This window comes from Hemitrygon akajei, chromosome 5 (assembly GCF_048418815.1).
Source record: "Hemitrygon akajei chromosome 5, sHemAka1.3, whole genome shotgun sequence".
NCBI lineage: Eukaryota > Metazoa > Chordata > Chondrichthyes > Myliobatiformes > Dasyatidae > Hemitrygon > Hemitrygon akajei.
In genome coordinates, this window is record NC_133128.1 from 133051254 (window position 1) to 133069272 (window position 18019).

Below are 18019 nucleotides of genomic sequence, written 5' to 3' on the forward strand. Positions count from 1 at the left end.
CTCGAAGAGTCCCGGCTCGATGCCTGATCTGGAGGCGGAGTCCTGACTCGATGTTCATGCCCCTTGTCCGTGTCTACCCCTCGAAGAGTCCTGGCTCGATGCCTGATCTGGAGGCGGAGTCCTGACTCGATGTTCATGCCCCTTGTCCGTGTCTACCCCTTGAAGAGTCCCGGCTCGATGCCTGATCTGGAGGCGGAGTCCTGACTCGATGTTCATGCCCCTTGTCCGTGTCTACCCCTCGAAGAAGTGTTCCGGCTCGGTGCCTGAGTGGAAGGAGGAGTCCTGGCTCAGTGTTCCTTGTCCTGTGTTTTGGTGTCCACGTTGCTGGCTGTGGCGATCCATGGTATCCAAGTGTCTGGCGGCGGTGAATCAAGGTCCCAGTCTCCTAGTCCAAGCCACGGCTGTCCATGTTCCCGCTGTCCCCTAGTCTGAGGTTCATGTTTCTTTGTCCTCCTCGATTCCCTGATCTTCTTTGTAGCGAGTAATAAACGCTATTTTACTGTACCTAAGAAAGTTGTGTTTGTGTCCTGCTTGTGGGTCCTCTCCCAGCACCCTTGTCCCCACCTCATGACAACAGCAAAACACTGCATTTACACGTGTGGGTTAAGTTGATGATACAAGAGCTACCACAGCCCCACACAGTAACCGACCCACCGGCTGGGTGATCAGATCATCGTTGCCTGTTTGTCGCTGCTGAAGCCCAGTTCTGCAATCAAGGTGCAGACCATAAGCGGCCTGTGGGGATTGGGGACCATCTCGCTCTCACTCTGACCCAGTATCTGGGAAGCAGGGTGATAAACTCCCTGCAAAGGGATGCAACACCCCATCCTCTCTGGCCACAAGGTTTATCCCCAACGATGCAAATCAGAAGAGGTGCTCAAAATCCGAAACAAAAGCAGAAAATACTGGAAACACCGGGCGGGGCAGGCAACACCTGTGGAACGAGAAACAGAGTGATGTCGAAGGCCATTTGTCAGAACTGGGGAAGGGTTTTGGACCAGAAATATTAACTGTTTTACTTTTGACAGATGCTGACTGGCTCACTAAATGTTTCCATCACTTCCTCTTTTATCAAATGTGCAGCCGAGAAGCGGGTGATTTGACCCAAAAGGCCACTGGAGACACTAATGCCCCACTTGAACTTCCACTCACCATCTGACTCTGTCACCATATCCTGTGTTCCTTTCTCTGCCAGATAATTATACCGCACCCTCCTCAGCACACCATCACTGTATCCTTTAGCTGCATCGCGTACGTTCCACGCATTATCGCTCAGCTGCCTACTGGATCCACAACTAACCGCATTACAGCAACACCGTGCCTCCCCCTCCACCCCCCACTCTTGGATTTCCCCAGATGCTTTCTCAGTGTGAAACACCTTGTACCATCTTCCTCAGCAGTCTGTCTCCTACATGAGCAGACAAATACGGTCAGTACCTACTTTTCATTCTTGCAGGAGATTTCAGAAGCTGGGAGGAGTAGAACTCACACTAATGCAGTCCAAGGTAAGTGGCAGAAAAGTCTACTTTGCATAGAGGGCTGCTCCCCTGGTGTACATGCACAGCTGATAGGAATAGCAATCCTCTACTGCTGAGCTAAGAATATTAAGCATTCTGTTGGAATCTGGATGATAAAGCCTCGAGAGCTAGGAGAACAGAACAAGGGAGTGTTGCCCTCTGGCTCTTTCACATGTGATATTAAAACCAGACCTCGTCCACTCTCTCAGATAGACATAAAAACCTTTGCAGCATTATTAAGCAAAGGAGCAAGACTATTATTCCCCCCCCCCCACCCTCACCCCCTCACCTTGGGCGATATTAAGGCCTCAACACCATTAAAGCTGGTTATCTGCTTGTAAACATAGTGTGGAAATGGCTGTTTCCAAATTGACACGTCCTACGGTTCAACATTAATTACACTCCAATGCATATTTGATTAGCTGGGCTGATATTAGAGACATCCTGACATTGTGGCAGGTGCCAAATAAATGCAAATTTTTCTCTTTTATCCTGAAAAAGGCTAGGAGCTAAAGGTAGTTCAGACTCTTGCTTGTCCTGAGACTGCAGGGAACCTGAGTTGTTCATCTCAACCTCCGCCACTAGAGGGTAGCAAACACAACGTTGTAGCAGTCTAATTCAGCTCGTCGTGACAGGTGTGTGTGTGTGTGGGTTTGTCTGTGTATGTGAGTGAGTGTGTGTGTGTGTGTGTGTGTGTGTGTGTACGTACGTGGGTCATTGTGTGTGTGTGTGTGTGTGTGTGTGTGTGTGTGTGTGTGTGTGTACGTACGTGGGTCATCGTGTGTGTGTGTGTGTGGGTTTGTCTGTGTATGTGAGTGTGTGTGTGTGTGTGTGTGTGTGTGTGTGTGTGTGTGTGTACGTACGTGGGTCATCGTGTGTGTGTGTGTGTGGGTTTGTCTGTGTATGTGAGTGTGTGTGTGTGTGTGTGTGTGTGTGTGTGTGTGTACGTACGTGGGTCATTGTGTGTGTGTGTGTGTGTGTGTGTGTGTGTGTGTGTGTACGTACGTGGGTCATCGTGTGTGTGTGTGTGTGGGTTTGTCTGTGTATGTGAGTGTGTGTGTGTGTGTGTGTGTGTGTGTGTGTGTGTGTGTGTGTGTGTACGTACGTGGGTCATCGTGTGTGTGTGTGTGTGGGTTTGTCTGTGTATGTGAGTGTGTGTGTGTGTGTGTGTGTGTGTGTGTGTGTGGGTTTGTCTGTGTATGTGAGTGTGAGTTTGTGTGTGTGTGTATATGTATTGCATGCTTCTGTGTGTGTGCATCTGTGTATATGTGTGGATCTGTGTATATGTTATGTGGGTGTGTGTCTATGTATGTGGGTCATTGTGTGTGTATATGTATCAGAGCGTGTGTGTGTGTGTGTGTGTGTGTGTGTGTGTATGTATCAGTGCATGTGTGTGTGTGTACGTGGGTCATTGTGTGTGTGTGTGTGTGTGTGTGTGTGTGTGTGTGTGTGTGTGTATGTATCAGTGCATGTGTGTGTGTGTACGTGGGTCATTGTGTGTGTGTGTGTGTGTGTGTGTGTGTGTGTATGTATCAGTGCATGTGTGTGTGTGTACGTGGGTCATCGTGTGTGTGTGTGTGTGTGTGTGTGTGTGTGTGTGTGTGTGTGTGTGTGTGTGTGTGTGTGGTTTTGAAGGAAGATATGCCCACAGTATTCTACTGAAAGAAGTCTACCAACAGAGCACACTGGCAGCACACACATTTAACCCATCTCTCCCCCATTCCTACTGACCTGTCCTCTTCACACTCCTACATCATCTGAGCTCTGGAACTTCTTCCCTCAGTCCCTCAGCCTCCCTGCCCCTCTATCTTTGCTGGAGAAACCCTAGCAGACCCAAGGCCTTAAAGTCATCTGTCTTGTTCTGAGTGAGAGTCAGCTTCAAAACTATTCTGGAGACTTCCCTCGCAGGTCGCGAGGTGAGTGGGTGTTCTCAATGTACGGGGTATCTTGTCAAAGTTATTCATGGGACCATGGCTGCTTTACTGAGATATAAATGCTTGTTCTTGGGAAAACGGAATATAATTTTAATCTGCTTAAGGGTAAAGTGAAATCAAATACCCTTTCCTTTATAGACAGACTCACTCATCACTACTCATTTATAATAGAGCAACGTTCTGCTTTGTACGTGGCCAAAGGAGATGCATTAGATTTCATGACGCTTTCTTGAGAGTGAAGGTCTCCAAGATCAAGACAGCAAAATATCTTGGCTCAGAGAATGTGGAATTGTATGATTATATACAACTGTGTGGAGTGGTTATATGTAACTCTTGGAGTTTGAGTTCAACTGTTTCTATCTGCTTTTTGACCCTATGGTGAGTTTCTCGTATTTCCTTATGATACACAAGGAGGCCATTTGGCCCATTGAGCCCATGTTGGTATGCTGAACACTTCAATCCCAATCTCTTTCCCTCTAACTACATGTTACAACATCACATTAAAACTTTGGCTGATGTTGGTGAAAGCACACCTGGAATATTCCTTGCAGACCAGGAAAGTCTAAAGTCAGATGGAAACACTCAAACCCAGTCTGAAAGTTGTATATAACCACTCCGCACAGCGCCATGTTCCCCGAGCAAAGATATTTTGTAGAACTATGATGTTTTTGCCATAACAGACACTTAATGAGAGAGGGGCAGGAATGGAAGTTTCATGTTCGAGGGTTTGAGAAATACCGTCCTTGGGCTTTACGTAGAGTTACTTAAACATAGAAAATAAACATAGAATATATGCATAGATCTACAATTTTATCTGGAGAGAGAGAGGTTTACATTCATGGCAAACAGACTTCAATTCACATTGGTTATCTTTGGTACCTGCAGTCATGCTTTTCAAGTTCAAAGTGGGGGTTGAAGTTCAGTAGAATCTTCTGGTGGCTCTCGGGCGCACGAATGACCCACTCACACCTCTGGTGCGGCGTGTAGTCATGAGGGTATCCTGGTGAGGTAATGTATCCTGCTTCCCTTGCATCCAAACTCTCCCCGCAAGGCACAGCACCTTCAAGAGAAACTGGAGTTAACACACTAATCATCAGGGCAGGAGAAACACTTCTCTCTTAGAACCAGATCTTTCAGCATTTACTTTTGTCTGCCAATCTAACAGGTGTTGCCTTAGCTCAGAAGCAGAAACATCCATGGATCAGACACCAGGAAGAGGAAGGTTAGACACAAGCGAGTCTGCAGATGCTGTAAATCCTGAGCAACACAATAGCAGAGGGAATTAGCAAGTCAGGCAGATTCATTCAGGGGAATAACCCTTGTCAGGAGTTCTAATGTCAGGTCTCAGCCCAAAACATTGACTGTTTAATCCCTTCCATGGATGCTGCCTGACCTGCTGAGTTCCTAGAGGAAGGTATTAGCAACGTGGGTCACTTTGCTATGGTAAATGCAAAAAAAACAAAACCCTACAAAAGAAGACACAAGAGATGGAATCTGGAGCAAAAATTAAACTGCTGGAAGAACTCAGCGGGTCAAAGTCAAAGTTTAAAATAAATTTATTATCGAAGTTCATATATATCACCACCTAAGCCCCTGAGATTCATTTACTTGTGGGCATTTACAGGAAAATAAAGAAATACAATAGAATTTATGAAAATCTATACATAAACAAAGATGGACAAACAACCAATATGCAAAAGAAGACAAATTGTGCAAATTAAAATTTAGAAGTAATACTGAAGACATTAATTTGTTGAGTCCTTGAAATGAGGCTGCAGATTGTGGAATCAGTTCAGTGTTGAGCTGAGTAAGTTATCCTCGCTAGTTCAGGAGTTTGATATTTGCAGGGTAGTGACTGTTCCTGAACCTGGTGGTGTGGACCTAAGGCTCCTGTACTTCCTGCCCCAATGGAATAGTGAGAAGGTTCATGATTCAAGATTCAAGATCGTTTCATGTCATTTCCCGTACACAAATGTAAAAGCGAATAAAATAACTGTTACTCCGAATCCGATGCAGAACAAAAAATGCACAAAAAACACACGATAAGATAAAAAACACAATAAATATGAACACATCAGATAGCTCATAGACATTAATCGATTATATGTACATAATGGCACCAGGCACAGGAGTGACTGACCAGAAATGATAAAGTAGTAGTGATGGGTGTGGAAGTGTGGGTTAGTGGGTGGAGGTTTGGATCAGCCTTACTGCTCGGGAAAAGCAACTATTTTTGAGTCTGGTGGTCCAGGCATGAATTCTACATAGCCTCCTCCCTGATGGGAGTGGGACAAGCAGACCGCCAGCAGGGTGGGTGCGATCCTTTATGAAGTTACTGGCACGATTCCTTGATGGTAGGCAGGCTGGTACTGGGGGTATGTTGATCAGTTTTGACTACCCGCGGTAGAGTCTTCCTTTCCACCACAGTGCAGTTTCCGTACCATGTAGTGTCATAGCAGCTCTGTGCCATGCATCTGCAGAAGGACTTGAGTATAGATGTGCGTAGTCCAGCTCTCTTCAGCCTCCTCAGAAAGTAGAGGTGTTGGTGAGGAGGATGTGTTCTGGGATGTGCCAGATCGAAACTGCTCGTGCCACCAGTGTAAGGTGGGGGGGGGTGGGTGGGAGTGGGCGAGTTCTCCTGAAGCTGGTAACAATCTCCGTTGTACTGTGGATCATCAGGAAGAGATTATTAGCTTGTCACCAACCCTCAAGTTCGTGCATCTCTTCTCGAAAGGCCATCTCATCGTTGTTGGTGTCATGTCACTGGCGAACTTGACAGTGTGGCTGCTCGGGTGGTTGGCCGTGCAGTCGTGCGTGAGCAGGTTGTACAGCAAAGGGTTCAGCACACATCCCGTGTACAGGATGATGGGGAGGGAGGAGCGGTTGTGTATTCTGACTCTCTGAGCTCTGGGATTAGGAAGTCCTAGTAGGATAGTGGGGTATTTGGACTGAGGAGTAGGGGAAAGCGTGGTCTACATGGTGGGGACATCAATAACGAATACTGCTTTCTTGTGGCAGCATGCAATGGTGGGGAGTGCTTTGGACTGGGGTAAGTAGGGTGGGGCTGGTGAGATAATGGGGAAGGGGAGGGGAGAGTGTTCAGACAGAGACTGCCAGGCAGTAAGTGGAATCTGATAAGGGAGGGTGACAGGCAGGTAGGACTAAGTGGTGGAGGGTATGGGAGAGGTGAACAGACAGACAGACAGACATACTTTATTGATCCCGAGGGAAATTGGGTTTCATTACAGCCGCACCAAGGATAGTGAAGAAATATAGCAATATAAACCATAAATAATTAAATAATAATAAGTTAATCGTGCCAAGTGGAAATAAGACCAGGACCAGCCCGTTGGCTCAGGGTGTCTGACACTCCGAGGAAGGAGTTGTAAAGTTTGATGGCCACAGGCAGGAATGACTTCCTATGACGCTCAGTGTTACATCTCGGTGGAATGAGTCTCTGGCTGAATGTACTCCTGGTGCCTAACCAGTACATTATGGAGTGGATGGGAGTCATTGTCCAAGATGGCATGCAACTTGGACAGCATCCTCTTTTCAGACACCACCGTCAGAGAGTCCAGTTCCACCCCCACGACATCACTGGCCTTACGAATGAGTTTGTTAATTCTTTTGGTGTCTGCTATCCTCAGCCTGCTGCCCCAGAACACAACAACAAACATGATAGCACTGGCTACCACAGCCTCATGGAACATCCTCAGCATCGTCCAGCAGATGTTAAAGGACCTCAGTCTCTTCAGGAAGTAGAGACAGTTCTGACCCTTCTTGTAGACAGCCTCAGTGTTCTTTGACCAGTCCAGTTTATTGTCAATTCGTATCCCCAGGTATTTGTAATCCTCCACTGTGTCCACACTGACCCCTTGGATGGAAACAGGGGTCACCAGTGCCTTAGCCCTCCTCAGGTCCACCGAGGGACCTGGGAGAATAAACAGAAGTGGATAGGCATGTGGGAGATGGGCAGAAGGAACCATGGAGGGATGGCTAACAAGTCTTGGTAATGAGGGATGGAGAAGGCGAATGAAAGGACAGGGAACTTGGATGGACTAGTTGGACTGGGAAAGGGACATGGTGGTGGTGGTGGGAGAAGGTGGGTTACCTGAAATTAGAAAGTCCATTGTTCATGACATTGAGTTGCAGTGCACCCAGATGTATGAGCTGTTGGTCTTCCAGCTTGCATTTGCCCTCCCTAAAGCAGGGTAAACGGGCAATAACAGACAGGCCAGCGGGAGAGTGGGAAGGGGAGCTTGAAGAAAATGCAAAGCAAATGAAGCGGAAAACAGTAAATGCTGGGAAAACCTTGGCAGGACTGACATCCCCTGTCAAAGGAGAAACTGTTAATGGTTCAGGTCCGGGATCAGATGAAAATCTCTGGGCCTCGGATGTTAACCGTCTCCCTTTCCACAGATGCTGAGTGACCTGTGGAGTTCCTCCTGCACCTTTTATATTCAAGACAGAAATGGTGCAATAGCATCTGAGTTCTAGCAACTGTTGTTGTGACAAACACCATCAAAGGGAAAGATGTTAAAGCCAATTTCACGGTGGGGATTTGGAGTGCTATGGCAAGGAGTGGGTGAGTGCAGAGAAGAATTTCTCTGAAAACAGAATGGGAAGGCTGAAGTCATTCCCAACAAAGCAAGAGTTGATTTCAACCATATACTGCCTCGTGCAGGTTTGGCTTCAAGCTGGTGCACTGTGCACGTGTTATCGATTGGAGCAGATTTAGGCCTTTCGACCCATCGAGCTTGCTACGCCATTAGATGAAGGTTGATTCATTATCATCATTACCTGCTGTCCCACATCCCATGAACCGTTTAGCAGAGAGACTAACAAGCCATCCCAAAAGCAGCAAACATTCGCCACAAAGCGCTTGAAGATTGCAATGGGCACCAGGAGGCACTGAGCAGTCGGGTCCTGTGAAGAAGCCTCTTGAACATTCTAAGCATGTACTGTTTGAAAAGGTCACATGAACGTGGTTTGCACATTGCAAACCCGAACACTATAAATATATAGATCCAACAATGCTATGAATAAACAGACCGGACAACACTATAAACTGCTAATAAAAGAAAAACTTCGTTTCTTCCCCCGGCAGTTCATCTGCTCAATCATTCTAGTCAAACCCCCCCCCCCCCAATCACCCCTCTATCTATTACCCTGGTTGCTGCACTGCACTCTAAACACTTTAAATCATTTTTTATAACACTGTTTACATTGTAAATACATGCTGGTATTTATGTACTTATGCACATTTTATTCCATTAACCTCTAACTTTATTTTTATGTATTTCTTTATTCTTTATCATTGTTGAATGTTGTGTTTTTTGTTGCATGCTGACCAGCACACCACAGCAAATTCCTAATACATGTAAATGTATGTGCTGAATAAAGTTGATCCTTGAACGTGTGCATTGTATATATATTTTATGAATAACGTCCATTTATGAAATAACAAAAAAAACCCAGAATCAATTAAAGACTCCTCCATAGATTCTGCTACAAAATTTTGTTTGCAGTTCTGAGGGAACTTTTCCGATATATTACACTATGACAGCAGCTCGAGGCTTGCTGTGAAACACTTCGAGACTTCCTGAGGTTATTATGGGCGCTGTACAAGTCAAAGGCTTATTAAAGAAGTCAATAAGGGTGAAGGGTCAAGGGCAGGTGAACAAGAGGAAGCAGCCCCCGAGAACTGCATGGTCGTAACTGACAAATAATGCCTCGTAACGCTGTGGAGTTTGTTTCCACAGGGAGAGCTGGTGAAAGACTGGAGCCACAGAGGGAGCCAACGCAATAATAATATCCTACAGGGGTCACGATAAGTAACCTTTGACACAGAGGGATCTGCAGAAGAGCTATGAATGGCTGTGCAGGGGTGAATAGTTCAAAGTTCAAAGCAAATTTACTATCAGATACATACATATCACTATATACTACCTTGGGGTTCATTTTCCTGCAGGAATTTACAGTAGAATCAGTGAAAAACTACACAGAAGCAAAGGCTGACAAATAACCAATAAGCAAAGGACAAGCTGTCCAAATACAAAAATAAATAAATACTGAGACCATGAGCTGTTGAGACCTTGAAAGTGAGTCCATAGTTTGTGGAATCAGTTCAGAGCTGAGGTGAGTGAATATCAGAGAGGGTCACACTCTTCTGCAGCTAAGGGACAATAAAAGTATATTGGGAATTTTAAAAAGCTTCCTGTTCAGTGAAAGGGCAAGACTAAGTATTTCTTGTGAAATTTTCTCAGGAATGGAAGATTTTTTTTCAGTACAGTCCACGCTGAAAGGGCCCCTGCGTTCACCTCTGTAAATGCTAATCCTTTCAGTGTGGGTCTCTGCCTGTGTCAATGTTAACACCTTATTATTCATTAGCAGCCCTGCTGCAGCCTGCATAAAGGTCACACTCTTGGTGTTCCTTAAAGGGCACGGTTGTCTTGGCAACATCTCCCTTACAAGGCACCATGTCTTGCTTAAACACGGGAGGGAAGCGATAATGTGACATCCTCTACAATATGACAATGTCACTGTCCAGTCAACTGCTTCCATCGTTTTTTCACCTTCATATCGACTTGCCCAGAGCGCAGATGCTGGAAACCTGAATTAAAGACAGAGAATGCTAAAAGACTCAGCTGGTCAGGAAGCATCCGTGGAGAAAGGACACGAGAGTGACCATTTCATCAATCCTCTAGACAATAGACAATAGACAGTAGGTGCGGGATTAGGCCATTCGGCCCTTCTAGCCAGCACCGCCATTCACTGTGATCATGGCTGATCATACACAATCAGTACCCCGTTCCTGCCCTCTCCCCATATCCCTTCACCCCGTTATCTATAAGAGCTCTATCTAACTCTCTCTTGAATGCATCCAGAAACTTGGCCTCCACTGCCTTCTGGGTCAGAGCATTCCACATATCCACCACTCTCTGGGTGAAAAAGTTTTTCCGCATCTCAGTTCTAAATGGCCTACCCCTTATTCTTAAACTGTGGCCTTTAGTTCTGGACTCACCCATCAGCGGAAACATGCTTCCTGCTTCCAGCGTGTCCAATCCCTTAATAATCTTATATGTTTCAATCAGCTCCCCTCTCATCCTTCTAAATTCCAGTGTATACAAGCCCAGTCGCTCCAATCTTTCAACATATGACAGTCCCGCCATTCCAGGAATTAACCTTGTGAACCTACGCTGCACTCCCTCAATAGCAAGAATGTCCTTCCTCAAATTTGGAGACCAAAACTGCACACAATACTCCAGGTGGGGTCTCACCAGGGCCCTGCACAGCTGCAGAAGGACCTCTTTACTCCTATACTCAATTCCTCTTGTTATAAAGGGCGGCATGCCATTAGCTTTCTTCACTGCCTGCTGTACCTGCATGCTTGCTTTCATTGACTGATGTACAAGAACACCTAGATCTCGTTGTACTTCCCCTTTTCCTAACTTGACTCCATTTAGATAGTAATCTGCCTTCCTGTTCTTGCCACCAAAATTGATAACCTCACATTTATCCACATTAAACTGCATCTGCCATACATTTGCCCACTCACCCAACCTGTCCAAGTCACCCTGCATTCTCATAACATCCTCCTGATATTTCACACTGCCACCCAGCTTTGTGTCATCGGCAAATTTACTAATGTTACTTTTAATCCCTTCATCTAAATCATTAATGTATATTGTAAACAGCTGCGGTCCCAGCACCGAACCTTGCGGTACCCCACTGGTCACAGCCTGCCATTCCGAAAGGGACCCGTTAATCACTACTCTTTGTTCCCTGTCAGCCAGCCAATTTTCAATCCATGTCAGTACTCTTCCCCCAATATCATGTGCCCTAATTTTGCCCACTAATCTCCTATGTGGGATTTTATCAAAAGCTTTCTGGAAGTCCAGGTACACTACATCCATTGGTTCTCCCTTGTCCATTTTCATAGTTACATCCTCAAAAAACTCCAGAAGATTAGTCAAGCATGATTTTCCCTTCATAAATCCATGCTGACTCGGACTGATCCTTCTACTGCTATCCAAATGTGTCATAATTTCCTCTTTTATAATTGACTCCAGCATCTTTCCCACCACTGACGTCAGACTAACTGGTCTATAATTCCCTGTTTTCTCTCTCCCTCCTTTCTTGAAAAGTGGGACAACATTAGCCACCCTCCAATCAGCAGGAACTGCTCCTGAATCTATAGAACATTGGAAAATGATTACCAATGCGTCCACGATTTCTAGAGCCACCTCTTTAAGTACCCTGGGATGCAGACCATCAGGTCCCAGGGACTTATCAGCCTTCAGACTCAGCAGTCTATCCAACACCGTTTCTTGCCTAATATAAATTTCCTTCAGTTCATCCTTTACCCTAGTTCCTTTGGCCACTATTACATCTGGGAGATTGTTTGTGTCTTCCCTAGTGAAGACAGATCCAAAGTACCTGTTCAACTCATCTGCCATTTCCTTGTTCCCCATAATAAATTCACCCGTTTCTGTCTTCAATGGCCCAATTTTGGTCTTAACTATTTTTTTGCTATTCACATACCTAAAGAAGCTTTATATCCTCCTCTGAAGCTCCCTGGGTGCTTTGAAGGCATTAGGTCACTATCTAGAGCAACAGGGTTGGCGCTGGGTAGCCTTGCCATCTTGCCAGGTGACTGACACTGATGCTGAGGTCAGAGGGAAGCCCGGTGGCACAGGTCACTGAACAACAGCCCCACCACTCCACCAACACGGGTTCAGTCCCGACCTCCAGTGCTATCTGGGTGTGGTCTGAATGTCCTCCCCACGATCAGAGCACCTGGATTTCCTCCAGCTACTCTGGTCTCCTCCCACATCCCAAACTTGTGGAGATAGGTGGGTTAACTGACCACTGTAAATTGCCCCTGCTGTTTGTGGGATGGGGGGGGGGGGGTGTTGTGATATCAGATTAGTGTAAATGTGTTGTTGATTACTGGGATGGTCTGAATGAGCTGAGGGGACTCTGGAGTCAGTGGGGAAGGGTCCTTGGTAATCAATGATAATGGGATAAGCATCGAAAGGGTTTTTCTCTCAGCTGTCATTGGGCGCTTCACCTCTGATACTCGCTTTGGACCGCGTTTGGCTCAGCAGATTTCTCAAACTAAATCTGAAGGTGGTGGGCTGGGTTGCATTCCAGACACCCAAGGGTGAGATTCAAGCTGACACACCTTTCACCTGAAATATTAGCCCAGGGGTTCCCAACCTTTTTTATGCCATGCACCAATACCACTAAGGGGTCCGTGGACCCCAGGTTGGGAACCCCTGTATTAGCCTACGCCAACTTGTCTTCTAAATTAGACACCAAAGATTCCACTATAGCTGTGGAGGAGAACTCTTCTAAATTAGACACCAAAGATCCCATTGTAGCTGTGTAAGAGAACTCTTCTAAAATTGGAGACCAAAGGTGCTGTTGTAGCTGTGTAGGAGAACTCTCTCCTGTGCGGAAACAGAAAACAATGGACACACTCAGCAGATCAGGTGATGTGTGTGGAGAGCGAGCTAGGGTAATGTTTCAGGGCAATAGACTTTCAATGGAGAAATGGTTTCTTTATTCACGGGCGACACCTGCTCTTCTGAGTATTTCTAGCATTTTTGATTTTTTTAATTTCAGATTTCCAATATCTGCAGGTTTTGTCTTTGGGTTTCCCTCCTCAATCCTGGATCCCGCAAACAAAATTACCAACTGTAGATGATCTTCTGATTATTGCCACAATGCAGTTACACAAATCAGATGTCTGTATCCCAACCGCACAACATCCACACCTCACAGCTGTTCCATAAGCTGTGAAGCAATTTAGGATGTTTTATGTTCTATGAGGGGAGGGGGAATGGCATGGCAGCATAATGTAACACTATTACAACGCCAGCGATCACCAAGTGGGGTTCAATTCCTGCTGCTGTCTGAAAGGAGTTTGCACATTCTCCCTGTAGCTGCGTCGATTTCCTCTGGCTTTGACTCTGTGGTTAAGAAGGTATACGGTGCATTGGCCTTCATCAATCGTGGGATTGAGTTTAAGAGCTGAGAGGTGATGTTGCAGCTATATAGGACCCTGGTCAGACCCCACTTGAAGTACTGTGCTCAGTTCTGGTCGCCTCACTACAGGAAGGATGTGGAAATCATAGAAAGGGTGCAGAGGAGGTTTACAAGGATGTTGCCTGGATTGGGGAGCATGCCTTATGAGAACAGGTTGTGTGACGGAGGATGAAGAGGTGACCTGATAGAGGTGTATAAGATGGTGAGAGGCACTGATCATGTGGATAATCAGAGGCTTTTTCCCTGGGGCTGAAATGGCTAGCACAAGAGGGCACAGATTTAAGGTGCTTGGAAGTAGGAACAGAGGAGATGTCAGGGGTAGGATTTTTACGCAGAGAGTGGTGAGTGCGTGGAATGGGCTGCCGGCAGTGGTGGTGGAGGCGGATACGATAGGGTCTTTTAAGAGACTTCTGGACAGGTACATGGAGCTCAGAAAAGCAGAGGACTATGGGTAACACTAGGTAGTTCTAAGGTAAGGACAAGTTCGGCACAGCTTTGTGGGGCGAAGGGCCTGTATTGCGCTGTAGGTTTTCTATGTCTCTGCTCCAGTTTCCTCGCACAGTGCAAAGGCGTGTGGTTAGGGCTAGCAAGCTGTCATCATGCTATCTCAGCAACACCTGCGAGCTGCCCTCCAGCACGCTGCTTGCTGATTTGATTTGACACAAACAGCATTTCACGTGACAAATAAAGCTAATCTTTATCTTATCTTGAATCTTAATTCCAATAAATGCAATGCAAATGTGTGTTTTATTACTAAATGTGGGGGTGGGGGGAAGGAGTGAAACCCCCTCGCCTGGTCACGCTGGAAGGGTCTGCGAACGCCCATTACTACCACCAACCAGTCTGACTAAGCGGTTTTAACCACAAGGAAAGTGACCAAATCAGTTTGATTGATGGATGACTATATTCCTCAGAATGCTTGAATACTTTGTAAAGGGGGCTTCAGAAAGTCTACCCTGGAACGCAGCAGATCCGCACTGCGTGCACACCACTCCTGGTTTCACACCTGAGGTTCAGGTGGATAGCGTGAACCCGGCATCTCTCTGCACTAAAAGCAAAAGGTGTACAATGCCAAGCCGATGATCTCATTTACGTCCGAGCAGACTTTTCAGCCAGCACCACCTACTACTTGGAAGTCTTGGATGCTGGCAACGAGTGTGAAAAAAATGCAAATACTGTATCCCTTATCTCAAGAGTGGGAAAAAGCCACCATAAAAGCAAGCCAACAAAAAAAAGATTTTAAGAAAGACCTTTTCAAAGGTGCATTGTTTCCAGAATATCTTGGATCAATGTGATAGCGTTTTATTTATGATGCCGATAACTGTGCGTATCCCAGATGAATGCAAACCAGCATATCTCAGCATCAGCTTCGTGGATAAGGGAGCCTGGCGATGACAGGAAGCATTTATGTGCTAAACAGCGTCCTTTAAACACAGAAAGGCCTCCTGTCCTTAGTGAGCTTTCCTGATGTTGAGATTAGCTTACTGCAGTTTGCAGAGTGAGTAAAGTTCAGGCGAGAGAGAGAGAGAGAGAGAGAGAGAGAGAGAGAGAGAGAGAGAGATAGGGGTAAATAGAGAAAAGACAGGGAAAGAAAGCAGAGAGAGTGAGGAAAGAGGGAGGGGGCAGAGAGGAAACCAAGGGAGAGGAAAGAGAGAGTGAAGACAGAGAAAGAGAGAGAAAGACAGATAGGGGAAGAGAGGGAGAGGTTAGAGAGAGTGTGTGTGTGTTTGTGAGAGAGAGACAGAGAGAGGGAGAAAGAGGGAGAGAGAGGGAGAGCATCACTTCTTGGGATTTGTTGAATCCCTTCTTGCTTCTTTAGCATTGACCCACTTTTCCCAGGAACAAATACTCAAATCACCAAATTATGCAAAGAATTGAGACAGCACAATGGTGCAACTAGTAGGGCAGCTGCCTCACGGGTCCAGGTTCAACCCCGATCTCAGGTGCTGCCAGTGTGGAGTCTGCATGTTCTCTCTGTGGCCGCAGTGGTTTCCCTGCATGCTCCTGCTTCCTCCCACAGCCCCAAGGACGCGAGGTTTTGTAGTTTGATTGGCCATTGCAAATTGCTCCGAGCATGTAGGCGGCAGGTGGAATCTAGATGGACTTTATGGGAATATGTGGGAAAAAAGATGGAATAAATTGGTGCTTGAAGTCCAAATGGACTTGGCGGGGCTGAAGGGCCAATTTCGAATGACCAGGAATGGAAAAGTCTACAGAAAGTGGTGGATACAGCCCAGTCCATCACAGCAAAAGACCTCCCCATTACTGATCACGTTTACAAGGAGCTCTGCAGCACCCATCCTCAGGGACCCCAACCTCCCAGACCACGCTCTCTTCCACTACTACCAGGTGCTGACACCACCAGGTTCAGGAACAGTTACAACCATCCTAAACGGCTCCTAAACCAGTGTGAGTAACTGAACGGACTCCCCAACCTATACACTCACTTTCAAGGACTCTACAATTCATGTTCTCATCTGTTTGTGTGATTTGTGTGTATTTTTAAAAAATTTGCATAATTTGTCTTCTTTTGTACTTTGTTTGTCGGTTTATGTCAAGATTTTCATAAATTCTGTTGTGTTTCTTTATTTTCCTATAAATGCCTGTAATAAAATGAATCTCAAATTGACATATACACACTTCGATAATAAATTTACTTTGACTTTGACATGACTCCATTAGAGGATCGGTTCCCACCCTACCACACCTCGTACAATCCCTTTCAACCTGCTCCACAAGGTCAATCCCACGCCTCAAATGTTCCTGCCCACATCAACCTCCCTCAAATTCAGGAATCCTTCTCATTCCTCAGTGCCACAATAACGTTCGGAGTTTGGAATTCAACTCTGGCACCGGCTGTAAGGAGCCTGAATATTGTCCGTGTGGGTTTCCTCCGGGTGCTCCGGTTTCCTCCCACAGTCCAGAGACGTGCCGGTTGGTAGGGTAATTGGTGATGGTAAGTTGTCCTGTGACTAGGCCAGGGTTAAGTAGGCAGGTTGCTGGGTGCAGGAGCGGCTCATTAGGCCGAAAGGGCCTGTTCCTCTAAATAAACAAACAAATAAATGGCTCGTAGCAAGCGGAGACACACTTAGGGAGTCGTCTTTCGGATCCCACCCGACCAGATAAGTACAAGTCCCTTCAGTTTGCTTTCTCAATTTTTAATTAGACTGCATGAGTTTTCATATTTACAACAAAGGACAGGAGCCACTCTTCTTCACAACTGTGTCCATGGATGAATGAAAAAGAAAGATAGCACCTCATTAAGAATGATTTACGATGCTTTACAAATGGATATTGCAAACAAAATCATTGGGCTGGATTTAAGATTCATCGAAATGATGATCGTAAATAATTTTTTGCTGAAATATTGCCGAGCCGGCCCATTGGCGTCATGTGACCACACGGTTGGAACATCTGGAAATTCCATCTGTTTGGAAAATCGTCAAAGGAAGCATTCCGCAGGTCAGGTGCCAGAGCTACTGCTCCTAATTCAGTTACAGCACAGATTTCAGCAGCCCAGAGACCGGGGACCTCTGTCGCCTTTTCTGCCAGGACATGGTGGGAGAGCCCTGTGCCTGCAGAGCATCAGGACAGAAGGAAACCACTTGATCCTGTGGCCCTGTGCTGGGTTTTAGCAGGAGCCAGATAACTTTGGGGTTTAGGGGTCAGAAAGGGGAGTTAAGGGTCAGGTTATGCTTTAGGGACAGGGATATGGGGAATCAGAGGTCAGGCTGGAGTCTCGGCCTCAGCTCCACACTTGAAAACTGGCAATGTGAACTTGTGACAGAGGACCTCCGTGTTTGGATATGAGGTTGGCAGAACAGTGAGGACGGGGGCTGGTGCCCTCTGACACCACCAGGTCAGGAATTTGACAGCAAGTTCCATGATTGAAATTCAGTGCAGGCAGAAGGCACGAAGACTGGTGACCCCATACAGGGGTCAGCGAGACCATGGTTCAAGGCCTAGTGTTCAGGGTTCAGTCATCGGCGAGTCCGGAGTTTGGATCCTCAACGTTTTGGGCATCTAGACTTGAGCTTCCTCACCTTACTCTTACTTTGCCTTACATCTGTTCTTTCTGGTATATCCATGGCCCTGCTGGTCCAACTGTTTCACCCTATGTACTGCATCAAAATTTCTCAAAGCAACCATTAATTTCTCAAGTTACCGAGAATGACCATGTGCCACTTTAATCTCCTCAAAGTACCAACGTCCCAAGAATACGGTGAGAGCACCCAATGGTGTTGCCATCCCTCAGCACTGGTGATCTGGGTTCAACCCTGACCTCAGGTGCTGTCTGTGCGGAGTTTGCACGTTCTCCCTGTGACCACGTGGGTTTCCTCCGGGTGCTCTGCTTTTCTCCCACATTCCCAAGGGCATGTGGGTTGGTAAGTTGATTGAGCACTAGTGAGTGGGGGAGAGGGGGGAATAAGAAACGGGACTGGCGCAAGTCGGTGGTTGATGTCAGCAGGCTGAAGGGCCTGTTTTGGTGCTGTTTCTCCCTCGCAGCCTCAAAGT

General features: G+C 46.4%; 1 protein-coding gene across 3 annotated transcripts in view; it reads right to left on the bottom strand.

The window, feature by feature from the left end:
* LOC140728184 (neuropilin-2-like) overlaps nucleotides 1-18019 on the bottom strand; it is a 113014-nt gene that overhangs the window by 83808 nt on the left and 11187 nt on the right. For all 3 annotated transcript variants that reach the window (XM_073046524.1, XM_073046525.1, XM_073046526.1), the window contains exon 2: nucleotides 4331-4511. In XM_073046524.1, coding sequence (XP_072902625.1) covers nucleotides 4331-4511 — 181 coding nt within the window. The remainder of the gene's footprint in view (nucleotides 1-4330; nucleotides 4512-18019) is intronic.